The sequence below is a fragment of the Pongo pygmaeus genome, chromosome 5, assembly GCF_028885625.2.
Source record: "Pongo pygmaeus isolate AG05252 chromosome 5, NHGRI_mPonPyg2-v2.0_pri, whole genome shotgun sequence".
Lineage (NCBI taxonomy): Eukaryota > Metazoa > Chordata > Mammalia > Primates > Hominidae > Pongo > Pongo pygmaeus.
In genome coordinates this window covers 69,531,980-69,547,019 of record NC_072378.2, presented here as the reverse complement: position 1 = coordinate 69,547,019, position 15,040 = coordinate 69,531,980, and the positions used below count along the sequence as shown (strand labels likewise).

Genomic DNA, 15,040 nt, shown 5'->3' with positions numbered 1-15,040 from the left:
AATTTCCATGAAAACCCAAGTCCAAGGAAGGGATCTTATTATCGTCATCATCATCTTCATCACCAATCATCATCAGTCATCATCCATCGTTTCCAAAAGCGTTTGTTAAACCCCTTATCTGAGCGCTGCTGAGCCGTGCCCTCTGCCAGTTTGCATTGATGAGGATTCTCCTGTTCACATGTGCAATCTTCTGTGTGTTTCAGGTGACCCAGGCCCTGCCAGCTATGGCAGAAATGGCCGAGACGGTGAGCGAGGCCCCCCAGGGGTGGCAGGAATTCCTGGAGTGCCTGGACCCCCGGGACCTCCTGGGCTTCCCGGTTTCTGTGAGCCAGCCTCCTGCACCATGCAGGCTGGTCAGCGAGCATTTAGCAAAGGGCCTGACCCTTGAAAGGCTTACTGCTGCATGGCTGTCTGCATGAACCACGCCTGGTGGAGGAGCTTGGATGAGAAGCTGGGGCAAAGATGATTACCTTCAGCACGATTACAATGTATTACCTTCAGTATGATTACAGAAGTCCTACTTGACAATCACATTTAGAAGAACGGTGCTATTCAGTAAGTTCTCTTTCCTTTCCCTTGGAGGGAAGACAGCAGTCATCAGTTAAAAAAAAAAAAAAAAAAAAAAACAAACCAAACACCTCCCTTGAATGAATTTATACTCCTGTTCCCAGGATCTTGAGCTTTAGTGTGCTATATCTATGTGTCTTATCGTGGGCCACTGTGCCAATAAACAAAAACAACTGTTTGGTTTACCTCAGTTGCAGTAGTTATTTTCATTTAGATGTTGTTCTCAGATTATTGTTTCAGTTATATAGAGGATTACTAGACTAGTTATGAAGAAACCCCACTACATTCAATGGAATTGGTGCTTAAAATCCCATCGATGTCCTGTCTCTGGAGTGATAAGAAAGGGCTACATCGCCCGAAATGATTTCTTTACGTCACATATTGGTTTCCTTCTTCAGCTTGAACTTTTGTTGAACTGTATGTACTTTACCCCAAACCTGTTAATATTTTGAGCGCTTCTATGTGAAAGCAAAGAAATAATTTTAATACTCTGGCATTCATAAATTTTATTGATGAGATTATTTATTTTAAAGGTTTGAGGTAACATCTCTGGTTGTACCAAAGAAGAAATAAATATGGTTTCTTAATCTCTTGCATGTTTTCTTATAAATAATCATGTTCAATGAAAAGAAGTTACTGAGCTTATTTAGATACATTCAACATTACTTAACTACTGGTTCTATAGGTGTATGTTTATAATATTAGTGTTTTTTCCTACATAAAGTAATTTAAAAAGCTGTTCCACAGACGGTGTTACCCTGTGACAGATGCGTGTGTGTGTGTGTGTGTGTGTGTGTGTGTTTTAGTGTGTATGGAGAGAGCTTCATGGACCTTTTTGAAATGTTAATTCCCTAGAAAGATGTGCAGCTGCATGTGCATCTATATTTTTGTATAGTATTTCAGAGATTTCGTGGACTTTTTTAAGTCTAGCCTTGCTTTATTTCTAGGTTAAGAACCACTGCCTTCATTCCAAGGGCTTGTTAGCTCCCTCCTACTCAGAACTTTATTGTAAACATGATTTATGTTTCACCATTTCTCGTAAATTTTATAAATGCAGCTCAGCTAAAGCACTGTATTCTTAACAAGTATTTCCTGACCACTTAAGCACTTTATTATTATTTATGTAATCATATTGGCTTGCTGTTTCATTAACATCTACTTAACTATCCAACAGACTTAATATACTCATTTTATATCACAGAGCCTGTGAGTAACCTGTGCTGGAGCATAGAACAATAGCTCAACATAGTATCTTTCGTTAGTTTATGGAACTAAATTCTGTCAAGTCAAAGGAGAGTGAGCCCTAATATAATTTTTTATATATTTTTTCTCATGTGTACTTTTATACATTTTAAATTCTAGTCCTAGTTGTTTGGTTAAATCAATCATTATGTAATCTGTATTTGGATTTCTTTAAAACTGCTTACAGCATCTAGTTTTATGCTTCTAGCATGAATTTTGCTTAAGAAGATTCCAACTTTGCCATATAGATCAGTGCTATTTACATAGACTGAAAGAATGTTCTTTTCCTTTTTTCAAATATGACTTTTGAAAATAAAGGTCTCTGTTATAGCTCCCTAAAACAATACTTAAAAAAATGGCAAACTTTTTCAGGAGCTGTGACACATAATTAAATAAGTGCATAGAAATTATCTTTTCACCAAAGTGCTTTTATTTTAACTAGAGTGACATAATCAAATACAATAACAGAAAAATTAGATAATCAAACATGTTTCTACGTTTTATAATATTCATAAGAAAATTAAAAAAAAATAAAATTTCAAAGAACAGTTCACTCAACTGTTTTACAAACCTGGTTATGTAAAGGTTGTACAACAAGCTCCACAGATACAGTCAGCAACATTGGAAACAAGCACTTACAAATAGATTATGCAAAACTACCACATTCCAAATGGCAGGAACAATTCGTTATAAATTTCAGTTAAGTGAAGTAGTTTACAGAAGCAGAAGACACTTGACTTAGAAATTGCAAGGAAAAGAGCCCAGCAAATTCCCTCCATGAAAGAGAGATGATAAATGTGGAATCTGACCAAGCATGTCCCTCTAGCAAAATAGAAATCTCAAATCCTCTCTGAGATATTTTTGAAAGTTGGATGAAGTGGCAACTAGAACACTCACTGGGAGAGGAGAGTGTAAATAAATAAAGTTGGTTTGAACCTGGCATGTTAATTAAGGGCAAATGATTCCTGATTTATTTCTAGCCAGTGCTTCTATGGCAGTATGATATGATTTTCAACCCTAATATCTGACAGGTTGGTTAAGAACTGTGGAAATCACTTCCTAGACTGACTGAGCACATAAATTCCCTGGCATGATTTTGGGTAATTGGCTTCTGCACAGCAGAAGAATATGAATGAGTAGTCATATCAGGATAGGTGATTGATTTGATTATTTGGATACTTTACATTTCAAGCTGACTGAACCAATATTGCTATTCTTAAACATCATTAGTAAAATCTGATTTATTTGCCAACTGAAATAAGCTTAATATAAATTCCTGCTGTAGAAGATCACCTCTATTGTATTTTTAAAATTTTTTGGTGATTATAGTGTTTCTGAGATATAGTCTCTGCGTTTAAAAGTAAACCAAGGCCGGGCATGGTGGCTCACACCTGTAATCCCAACACTTTGAAAGGCCAAGGTGGGAGGATAGCTTGAGCCTAGGAGTTTGAGACCAGCCTGGGCAAGACGGTGAGTCTCCCGTCTCTACGAAAATAAAAACAAATTTAAAAATTAGCCAGGCATGGTAGTGAGCGCCTGTAGTCCCAGCTACTTGGGAAGCTGAGGTTGGAGGATTGCCTGAGACCAGGAGTTTGAAGCCATGGTGAGCTATGATCACACCACTGCACTCTAGCCTGGGTGACAGAACAAGACCCTGTCTCTAAAATAAACTAAGTAAACCAACATAGATGGAAAATCAATAGAAATTCTGATTTCCAAATATCAAGAAAATTACTTAAAAATATTTGCTGGTAACCTGGCAAAAGGAGTGAAAAGTTAGTATTAAGGAAAAAATACTAGCAAACTAGCAATCTTGCTGTTTATAGAGGGGTGACGAACATAAATGATTTTAAATATTTTTTAAAAAAGAATACTTGTGTTCAATAAACATAGGTCAAGTCCTTTTGTGCAAAGTAAAATAAATACTTTTCAATTGCGTAGTCTTCTTTAGTGAGTTGTGATCCAGGACATGGCAGTATAAAGTACCTATGGCTCAGGAACTATTAAATCAAAATGGGCTGACTGTAGTAATGCCTGTCTGTAAATACACATGCTCAAGTGCTCTTTAAATGATCATCGAGAGGAAGTGTGACATATTTGATTGATCTGACTATCAGGAAGAGGATGCTGCTAACTGAAAATTACTTTTAGTCTTAATAAATGGCAATTCATGCTAACTCTCTGCTTAACATGTCTTCACAAATTACTCTTGACTCCAAGTTATCAAAAGATAGCTGGAGAGAGAAGAAGTGAGGGAAACCGTCTCCAACAAACTACCTCTCTTTCTGAGATATATTTGAAATTCCATTTTGTCTCTAAGTTGAAAATATGTGTGAAAAGACAACAATATTCTTTAGAGAGCACCTAGTTAATTTATCCAAAGGGGGCCTGAAGATAGGAATAGTTAAGAACTATGTAAGTTATTACCCGGTATAAGTAAACATATAAATCCTCTGGCACGTTTTGATGCAATTAATTTCTGTTAAGAAAACCTGCTATGTATTTAACTACTTATTGCCTATTGCCTTATCACTCATGGTGTAAAAGCTTCTATGGATGAGAAAAGTTAATTGTGTTATTTCTTATCTCCCTCAGGGACCTATATAGCAAAAAGTCTCAAATGATTTTAGTCAGATGATCACTCTGGGGGACAAAAGTCCTAAAGGACTGCCTGCTTTTGGGCTTTTGTTTCTGCTTATAATTCTCATCTGAAATAATTAGGCTTTTTATGAACTGCCAGGGAGATGGGTGACAAACTTGATTATTTCAAGCTGAGCAATGATTCATGTGACAAAGAAAACTATAATGATGGTACAAACACGAACCCTGCAATAGACCAATTAAGGTTCCTTGGACACCTGTAGGGCTCATGGTTAGCCAAGAGTGCTTCTGGAGCAACCCCACGGTTGACACCAAACAAAACGGACTGAAGTGTGGAGCTTCAGCCATGGCAAGTGATGAAGAGTAGATATGGCCTTAATAATTGCACCTTAGATTTCCCTGACATAGGGTCAGAACCTTTATTGCTGAGATAGGTGACAAGCTCATTATGCATAATGAACACGTAGGAATCAAGGCCTCAAAGCATTATGCCCATGTGGGATTTTGAATAAAACTAGTGCCATTGCACTTAACATGAGTATATTCAATTAAACCTTAAAGAGTTTGATGAGGTAAGATAGAGAACAAACAAAATGGGGGAAAACACACCCTAAATGTTATTTAAAAATAAATAGTTGTAAAATACACCCAATACAACCTGAATTTAAAGACATTAATGTGCTGAAAAACATTTATCTCCAAAATGTACTTTACATAACACAATACAATAAAAAGTTGTAAAATAGCCAGCATCTTTACTTACACCCAGAAGCTTAATATGGTCACACAATACACACACTTCTGATAAACTTAAATCTTATTTACCCCCTCATTTAGTGAGGCCTCCCACTTTATTAGTATTCACTTTTGACAAATTCATGAAGCAAGTAGCTACCTCCTCCAATTGTACCACATCACTCAATATTGGATCTGAACTTGCAATTTTTTTCCATTTAGATTTTCTTAGACTTAGCTTTGGTCTTATAAGCTTGTCTTATCTTTCAGACAAATTTTTGCTGTGCTGTGTCTACTTGTCTGAATGAGTTTTCTCTGTGTTCACTTGGTTCTTCATTCAATTTAACCAAATTGATCAGTTACTCTAGCATTATTTTGTTGAGTAAAACGTTTGGATTACAGCTCCAGGTATGCCACACAATAAAAATGATGACACTCATTTGTTCTATTGCCTGAGACTTTTAGTAGTTGACCAAATTTAAGATAATTAATGCTATCTTAACCAGCCAACTAATAAATGAACACAATTCAATGGACTAAGTCACTTTGAATTACGTAGGCATACAAGATACAAATTCAATTATCTTCTGCATCTCCTCCTCTTCAAAGCCTGCATATAATCTTTGCGAGCAGAGATGTTCCAAAACAGGGATGGTACAAAAATGCATCAACACTCAAGTATTAAGAAATAATGCTGGGAAACTGTGACAGTAAACACTTGTGTGTCTTCAGAAGGTGGATACAGACAAGTATGAAAAATAATTTAAGAACAAGAGTAATGGACAAATCTGCAAAACTTTTTTGAGTATTCATTAAAACAACGTCAGCAAAACACTTAACTGAGAAATTCTCAATCCCAGTGTATTATTAGTGTTATGAAAATAAAAATGGTACTTAAAAAAAAACGGTGTTTCTAATAGTACTTTTGTAAATAGCGATGTATTCTAGAAAAATATAAACGTTATACAAATCTAACTGTAAAATTTTAAGTACACTGAGCAACATAGAGTTTAGACATTGTGTAGTTTTATAAATTGTCTACTTCTTGTGATAAGCTAAATCTTTTTACTTGTCTGTTGAAAGAGAGTATCTGTCCTGTCTAAAAGGTAGGATAATTATTTAGCTGTCTTCATATTGATCGCTAAAATTTGAGAGTGGTGTATAAACAGTTATGAATAGTTAATCTGCATGTTAACTAAGTGTATAAGTACATATATATCCACCGAAGAAATAAAATCAAAACAGTCAACAAACCAAAGGGTACTGTGCCTGTTTCATAAAGATGCTTAAAATTAGGAAAAACACAAATTAACAAAACAAATTAACAGAAATTATCTACAAAAGTTAAAAAAAAGTGCAAAGGCAAGAGTCTGATTTAGTTGTCCACTAAACTGTTTGTAGCCTTGTATTTCTGCTAGTTTGTTCAGTTCTTCTGAACAAATTGCTTTAAACACCATCTTGTGGACAAATGGAGGTATATCACAGGTTCCCAACAGATGACAGAGATTGCAGAAAGGCTAAATCTTACCTAACTCATAAAACAGATTCATAAAAATTATAAGTCAAATATCAAATGATAATTTTCACAGACAATGTATTTTAATATAATTGCTTAAGTTCTTTAAGTGACTAGAATTTTAAAGTTTAAACAATATCATGAAATAGGGAAATAAACTTACGGGGTTACTTTGATCGCAAAGTGAAAAGTTTAAAAGGTTAAAACTTGCTGTGTTTGTGTTACGGTTAGAAGTAATGGTTAATGTCTTCAGTTGGAGAGAACAATGAACAAATCCATGAATTATTCTTCTGTTTTTCTTTGGATTCCAAAGGCCATAAATATTAATTGAAGTCATACTTTTATCTTTGCATAGAAAGACTTCTATCTGAAAGTGTTTTGAACTTGGTATAAAATGTAAGATTGGAACTCAAACATACTTGTATATGGAAATCACAGTTTTAATATTAATCGTCGTCATGGCCCATAATTATTTTGTATTTAAACACGTATGTTGTTTTCTGGAGTGCAAACAAGAGATAATTCATGAAACTGAATAATTCTTCTCCCCTGCTTTGAACATCATTAACATCTATGTGGAAATAAACACATGTTTTGGAGTGGAATAAAATGGTGCAAGGGATTTGGCAACCATCGAGTCATTTAGAGGAAAATTTCCCACCCTACTTTAGGGCCCAAATTATTTACTTTCTTTTTATTAAAAGAATTGGGCAACTGCCAAATCTCAACTTCATTTGGTGTTAAATTAGGTGGACCCAGCATTTCTTGCTGCCTTTTGTTGCATATCATGTGTACAGAGCTGAGGCAGGAAAAAGTATCTGAAGGTAAATAATAGAGTAGGGTGAGAAAGGCTTGTACCATATGGCTACAGCCCTGTTTCTCTAGTTATGTCAAATTTAGTCATATTTCCCAGTTACAAAAAATGAGTTTGTGTCATTGTGACAAGTCCACTTTGTAATATGCATCACATAATATTATATTTCCCCATCCCATCAAATTACCTGAATAAATCCAAATCCTTGAAATAGGAATTAACCAGTCAAGCATTAATGGTATTTAGAAAGATTTCTAAATATACAATTCGTAAGAAAGAATGCATGACATATTTCGTAGAATAAAAATGAACAGAGTTAATAAAACAAGAAAATGAATTGTCTTTTTATGTCTATGAAAGGAACAACTCAAAAACCAAAAAACAAAAAAAGTTGATTACCATCAGCAAAAAAGTCCATGAAAACATTAAAATGATAAAATAAATATTTTTAAATTAGCAAACAAGCAAAAAGATAAACAACCTATTAATATGAAAAAATAATCTTTGAAAACATATAAAATGTTTAGCTTTATGACAAATTCAAGTAAATTAATATGAGTGGCAGATAACTTGTAAGCGTTTAGAAAATACAACAAATTAAAAGCTCAAGATATACACATAGCACCAAATTTTAGATCTATGTACACTTTTTTGGGATAAATTACCATTTTACTAAGAAAACACATATGTATGTTCCAATTGTGTAAGTTTAAAACACAGCACCATTGTAGGTATTGCACAAGAAAGAAAACAAAAAAAAAATCAATGTCAAAATGCTTACAATAAATAAAATAACCTTGGAAAATAAAATAAATAAATTTGGAATTGAAATATACAGCATAATTCAATATGAAATACCGAGAACGTTATAGGTATGCACAGCCACTGTAGACATTACCTGACCAGCAGTTCGTTAATCTGTAATGAAAACCGGTTCAAATCACGGATGCATTGGAACAAACCCTGCCTTACATTAGGCACGTTCCTCAGACACAACTCTGTTCACAGCTTCTTCCAATGTCAGTGGGCTAGCCTTTCTAAACTCATTTTTCAGTAAACAGACAAAAGCAATCATCCTGTTTTAGCCAAATTGAAATCTGCACTGCTCCTTGAAGGAGTGTGAGTCCTGATTGCTGTGGCCGGCAGGCTCTTGCGGCATGTTCTCACACCTGTGGGACCCACCATCTAGATTTCTGCAACAACCTCATGCCCAGTATTCTAGAGAATCAGCACCTGCCAATCAACAGTTCCTCAATGAATGTACAGCTTATCAACAGAAAGACTGTTTAGTCATTCGATGATCATTGTATTTTTGTTTCTTTTCAGAGGACATGGTTTTAAAGTAGGTGTGAACTCTTTGGTCTGAGCACTAGTTGCATATCCAGTCCTGTGCTTTTCCTTTGTTGAGCTGTACCTCTTGCTGCAGCTTCTGGAGAAATATAATTCTCCTTAAGAGCTTTTGGGCTTCACCTTCTTAACATGCATTTGCTGACACTACACATTCATCTTCTAGGACAAGTGAGTCCGTTCTTTACGTATCCCATCCTTTGTTCTGATGGTGGCTTCTTGTCTTAAAGTCTGAGGGTGATGATGTCATAAGGATAATGGATACAAGGGCCCAAAGATATTGCTGGGCCATTGAAGCTTTAAGAGTACCAAAGACAGCTTGGTGGCTTCACCACCAAGCACCTTGTAGGGAAAACAGCTTTCTGTTTACCAAATGAGAAACTGAGTGAGGGGACCACAGAGTATTAGGCTTTTTTTGCAGAACTCATACAAAACTGGAATTTGATACTCCTTTTTCATGCAGTACTTATTCATGCCAGTGGTGATTGCTTTGAATTGAGCTCATTATACAGAATTAACAAAATCATTTCAGTAGTTGGCTATGCTGGGTGTTTGGGCTCCCTGATAAAACAGTTTCCTGCACTTTTTTTTGAAAACATAAGTTGTAAAATCAAGTTCTTATTGCCTATTTTTCTGCATAAGTAGGATAGATGTAGATGGTATAAAAATTCTTAAGTTATAAAAAGTAGTCAAAAAACATTCAACAGGAGCAATGCACTATATCAAAAAAGTTGACAAGATGTTTAGCAATGATAGTAAATTTAAACACCAAGGAAAAGATAAGTCTGAAACTTTAAAATTCAGAAATCAAAGGCCAACCACATGTCGATGAGTCTACAAAATGGATATCATCATCAGTCTACTAAGTCACAAGATGCAATTTCCTTTTGAAGAAGAACTAACGATAAGATTTACTTGCATATTTCATATAAAACTCTGAGTAAAAATCATAGCAATTGTAAAGCAAAACATATGGAATGAATTTGGGAAAAATCAAAAAATGCTGATTTGCAACTGCTATAGGAATAGGATTCAAATGGTTGCTTTTAATGTCTGGCTTACTCCAAAAAAAAAAAAAAGCAACCCACAGATGATGAGGGTTTGATGGTATTAAGATAGCTCCAATGGCAAGAAAGTGTTACCAGGAACCAAGTCTTCTTCAGGTGTGTTCAATTCCCACCTGTCCGCTGATGGGCATGAGACACAGGATAGAGGCAATCTTCTGGGTTACATCTTCCACTGGGTCCTGGGGGGCCCTGGGGGCCTGGGGCACCTGGTGAGCCTGGCAAACCCAGAGCTAATGACATTAAAAAAAAAAAAACCATCACAATGCAGATCACATATGGCCCTTCCTCTCTCCCACCCTCTAGCCAACATGGATCACTCGACTTGACATATAAGGACCCTAGGAGAGAAGCATGGTTCTCATTTTTAAATGCTTGCTTGTGTTGTGAAGATAATATCACTCTTACCTGAAGTCCCAGGAAGACCTGGACTCCCTGGCAGCCCAATTCCAGGTTCACCTCTTTCTCCCTTCTGTCCTCTGTAGCCTAAATGAGAAATATATAAAAAAGAGACACATAAAAAGGGTTCTATGGCAACACAGCACACAGAAAAACCATTTTCTGAGTCTGTGATAATTATGTGATACATTTGCTTAACATAAATAGTATATTAGCTAACTGTTTTGCATTAACCACATATTAAACTTACATATCAAACAGATTGGGTATAATAGGGCAATGAGGATCTTAAAAAACATGCAATTACTGTAAAAAGTTCCAACTAGTCAAACTTTTTTTTTTTTTTTTTTGAGACGGAGTCTTGCTCTGTCACTCAGGCTGGAGTGCAGTGGCACTATTATCTTGGCTCACTGCAACCTCCACCTCCTGGGTTCAAGTGATCCTCCTGCCTCAGCCTCCTGAGTAGCTGGAATTACAGGTACTCAACCACCACTCCTGGCTACTTTTTTTTTTTTTTTTTTTGTATTTTTAGTGGAGACAGGGTTTTGCCATGTTGGCCAGGCTAGTCTCGAACTCCTGACCTCAGGTGATCTGCCTGCCTTGGCCTCCCAAAATGCTGGGATTATAGGCATGAGCCACCATGCCCGGCCCCAACTAGTTATACTCTTGATAGCGAGATTTTGGCTCTGAAAATGACACCTAAATAAATCAATCTTGCAAATAGCTATCACAAGCTGTGTGAGCCCTCTTCAGTAGGAATTCTGATTGAAGGCAAGGTATAGGCTAAATGAAAGAAGTATAAGGAAAGAGTCTTGCTTAAAATGAGAACAAGATAATATAATAGGAATATGGATCTTATTCCAAGAATTAAAGGAAATGAAAGGAACAAATAATTCAAGATTCTAATAAATGATAGCAAGAGCATGAGTATATGTGGGTTAACTCATCTAAAAAGTCAGGTCTGTGTTCAAATGATCGACTATAAACATTATATCTGCTCTAAGCAACGTTTAAACATCCACCCCATGTTTGAACATGGCAGTGTATAACTCCAAAGGAGCTTCAGCAAAGCTAGGAAACGAGAGGAGACAGAGTCTCCCAAATGCACTTCATCAACTTAAGATATTTTAACCAAAATGAATTAGGTCTAAGATCTGTCTATATTTTAAAACAAAATTATTCTTACTATATAATATGCTTGCTATTGGCTGAGCTACAAGAGTAGAGAGAAATTTGTGTCTCCGGAAGTCATTATCCCTGCTTATAAAAAGCATAAAGCATTTTTATCTGCATTTTATATATTGGCACCCATGTAATACTGTTTGAATAAAAGGTTCCATGCTGTAAGAGTTTCACAGTGATGGCAAATAGAGTTTTTATTTCCAACTTTTTCATACTTAAACATCCCCTTAAAGATCACTCCTTGTCCTAAATGGACAGAGCAGCCGTGCAGACTCATGTGGACACACAGCAAAGATATCAGTAGGAGAGCATCTCAGTAGGAAACAGTAGGCTGTGATTTAGTTGTGCCTTTTCATAAAGGTGTGCTGTTACAGTAGAACATGGCAGGAGGAGAAAATGTAATGCTCCCTATGAACAGTATGTATGATCAATTATTTCCCATTATTGTTGAGAATTAGATAGCAGTTTTTGGGGTTATCATTTTCACTTTGACTAGGTCATACAATGTACACATTATTATCTGAACAACACTGGCAATGTAATCACCACACAGGTATTTATTTGCTTTTTATGTAAGACCTGATCATAAATGTGAAACTAGTGGAAAAAAGAATATATGTTAAAAATATTTTGAAGTATATAGTAGAAATACACCCACCAGCAGGAAACCTTCACATATTTATATTTGAAAATTGTGTTAAAGATATTCAATACAATCCTAGACCCTAGAGAGAACAGTGGCTTCAACGTGTGACATAATAACCAGAGTTGATCTATATTCAAATTTAAAATGTTTCCAGGATTTCTTTGATATAAGTGACTTTCATTTAACATATGTAAACAGCAGGAAAAAAATGTATATACTTAGGGTCATTTGAAAGCACCCTCCCAAATCCATTACTTGAACATTTCTGGAGTAAAATAATATTTATTGCCTGAGGTATATTTGATAGTTTAACTCAGGTCCCACTATTACAGAAAAGTTATAAAGTTGATCCTCAGCTATCTCAGTAAGTACTTAAGATTACAGGCTAAAAATATGAGGAAGAAAGAATAATAACTGAAGACACATGAACTTTTGATTAATAAGAGGATTAACAAGACTGCAACGCAATTCCAAATGAAGAATATATTGGCTAAAACTTACCTATTTCATTTAAATTCAGCTCTCAGATTTCCAATATAATGCAGAAATATATTATTCCACACTCATTTCAGTCCATGTGGTATTACAAATTAAGAAACTGTAATTTGTGTATTTGCATAAGGTAACATTTACCCTTCTCCTGTCAAATGTAACAATTTCCTTGTACAAATTTCTCAGTTCATTAGGTTAATAATTACCTGTTATTAATAGATAAAGCGACTGAATTGCACAAGTACAGGAGAACTTTCTACTCTTGAATTTCCTATTAAGGTCCCAAGCTCATTCATTATGAAGGCTGCCATAAAGCCGTAGGTTTTTTTTTTTTTTTTTTTTTTATCATTACTTCATAACAAAACTCCTTGTAGGAATGCTAACAAGGTCAATAACAGCTTTCCCCATTTATAGAATTAAGCTTTTCACCTCTTCAGAGTGGACCTGTCTTTAAATTTGGAAGAGGCTGGTCTATCTGCAAAGAGACATGTATTTCCATAGACAATAAGTCTACAGGATGGGCCAGGCACAGTGGCTCACACCTGTAATCCCAGCACTTTGGGAGGCCGAGGTGGGCGGATTACCTAAGGTCAGGAGTTCAAGACCAGCCTGGCCAACATGGTGGAACCGTATCTCTACTAAAAATACAAAAATTAGCTGGGTGTGGTGGTGGCCACCTGTAATCCCAGCTACTTGGGAAGCTGAGGCAGGAGAATTGCTTGAACCCAGGAGGCGGAGGTGGCAGTGAGCCGAGATTATGGCCATTGCACTCCAGCCTGAGCAACAAGAGTGAAAATCCGACTCACACACACAAAAAATCTACAGGATGACAGCTTGATAAAACTGCAGCTCACGTAGGAAAACAAATAAAACACCAGCAGTGTCCTAATTGAATGCATCTACAGGTACTAGTCATTGAAGAAACCTGGTGCTTGGTGTAGTTTTTCAGGTGGTAGACTGTGTTTATTTCCAGTAGGAAGATTTCAGTTTTGACTCCAGAGATTTACTTCTAAAGTTGTAAATCTGTGCACCTGTATACATACCGGAAAAAGGCCAGTAAATGGATGCTATTGGCATTTTAGGAGGGATAGTTGTTTACGGTGGGCATGGTGGGGGTGGGGTTAGGGGTTGCCTCGTGCCTTACAAGTTGTTTAGCCTCCCTGGTTCCAGTCCACCAATTGATAGCAGTGCCCTTCAGTCATTTTGACACGCACTCACATGTCCTCCCATATCCAAATGCCCCTAATGCTACTAAATATGAAAGGTCGAATCTATACATCACAAGTGCTTCCTATAAACAGTATGTATGATCAATTACTTTAAAAGTGCACAAGTAAGAACAACTACTCCCACTACTGTCCTTTTGGAACTGATGCAGGGTGCATGCGATGGATGTAGCAGTTTTTTCCTACTGACCCCACATGTGAGGTTCCTTCTGAAATGAGTAGGGCTTTAGGTGTGGTATCTATTCCTTGGGTGGAATAGGTGATGGAGAATCAGCTGTGTTTGAGAAAAAGTTTAAATGAAGTTTTTTCTCATAAAACTCACTCAAAAGAATAACGTCTGTTAGGAAAATTCGCCTCTCCTGTTTATATAGGGGAACTCAGCTGAATCATACTTCTTGGGGTTTCTTTTATTCTGATTGGCACATTTTAGCTCATACCCAGGAGAACCAGCCATGAGGCCCTGTGCTGCAAGCCCCAGGTGGGAATGGACACCAAATAAAGTTCTCTCAAGGCACAGCAGGAAGCCAATACTCAGAACCCCATGGGACGGCTAAAATCTAAAAGCTGTCTGGAAATGTTTTCAATTTAAAAAAGACATCAACAATCGTCCCTTTGGAAACATTAGAAAAACTGCAAATGAGGTGATGCAACTCAGAATCCAAAAGGTCTTTCTTTTCACTTTAAGAAGGTCAGGGTGCTGAAGGCGGATCCTCAAGCTTTCATGATCAGAATCTTGGTAGGAGTGGCTCTTCCTTTTTTCAACATGAATTGTGTACCTCTCACAGTCTGATGTCAATTTTCTCACTGCTTTCTATACGTCTCCTGCTTCTCAGAATAAGCACAGGAAACTTTACGAAACCCCTTTATACTTTTGTCCTTTCCTAAAGATAAGATAATAAAGGACTCATTCCATAGCGCATATTTCAAACCAACCACTTAATTTTAATTTTACATTTCAGATTAATTTAGTTAAGCTATATTTAAGATCATATATAGAGTCAAGTTGTCATAAGTGGAATAAAGTTTTTTGCCAATATAAGCGTTTGGTTTTAAAAACCTTAGAAAACATAAGAAAAATTATTTAAAGTTCAAAAGTTACCATCCACAAGCTCTATTAGCAGAAAGGTTCTAAAATTTCTTAAAAATGTATTTCAGAACCAAATGGATTTCTTTCCTGACAAACACTGAAAACAACACAAAACAAAATGT

The 15,040-nt window shown here is 36.2% G+C and overlaps 2 protein-coding genes across 9 annotated transcripts in view; one reads left to right on the top strand and one right to left on the bottom strand.

Annotated features, from left to right (window-relative positions):
- The window catches only part of COL9A1 (collagen type IX alpha 1 chain), a 207,954-nt gene extending 205,735 nt beyond the window's left edge, over positions 1-2,219 (top strand). For 3 of the 4 annotated variants that reach the window (XM_054492376.2, XM_054492375.2, XM_063666312.1), the window contains one exon: positions 204-1,062. In XM_054492376.2, the coding sequence (XP_054348351.2) occupies positions 204-388 (185 nt within the window). In that variant the 3' untranslated portion in view covers positions 389-1,062. Of the gene's footprint in view, positions 1-203 lie in introns of all 4 variants that reach the window. The other variant, XM_054492378.2, reaches the window with a different exon arrangement.
- Positions 2,220-2,274: 55 nt separating this feature from the next.
- The window catches only part of COL19A1 (collagen type XIX alpha 1 chain), a 356,800-nt gene continuing 344,034 nt past the window's right edge, over positions 2,275-15,040 (bottom strand). For all 5 annotated transcript variants that reach the window (XM_054492353.2, XM_054492351.2, XM_063666306.1 and 2 more), the window contains 2 exons: positions 10,295-10,372; positions 2,275-10,119 (listed from right to left, as the gene is read on the bottom strand). In XM_054492353.2, coding sequence (XP_054348328.2) covers positions 9,992-10,119; positions 10,295-10,372 — 206 coding nt within the window. In that variant the 3' untranslated portion in view covers positions 2,275-9,991. The remainder of the gene's footprint in view (positions 10,120-10,294; positions 10,373-15,040) is intronic.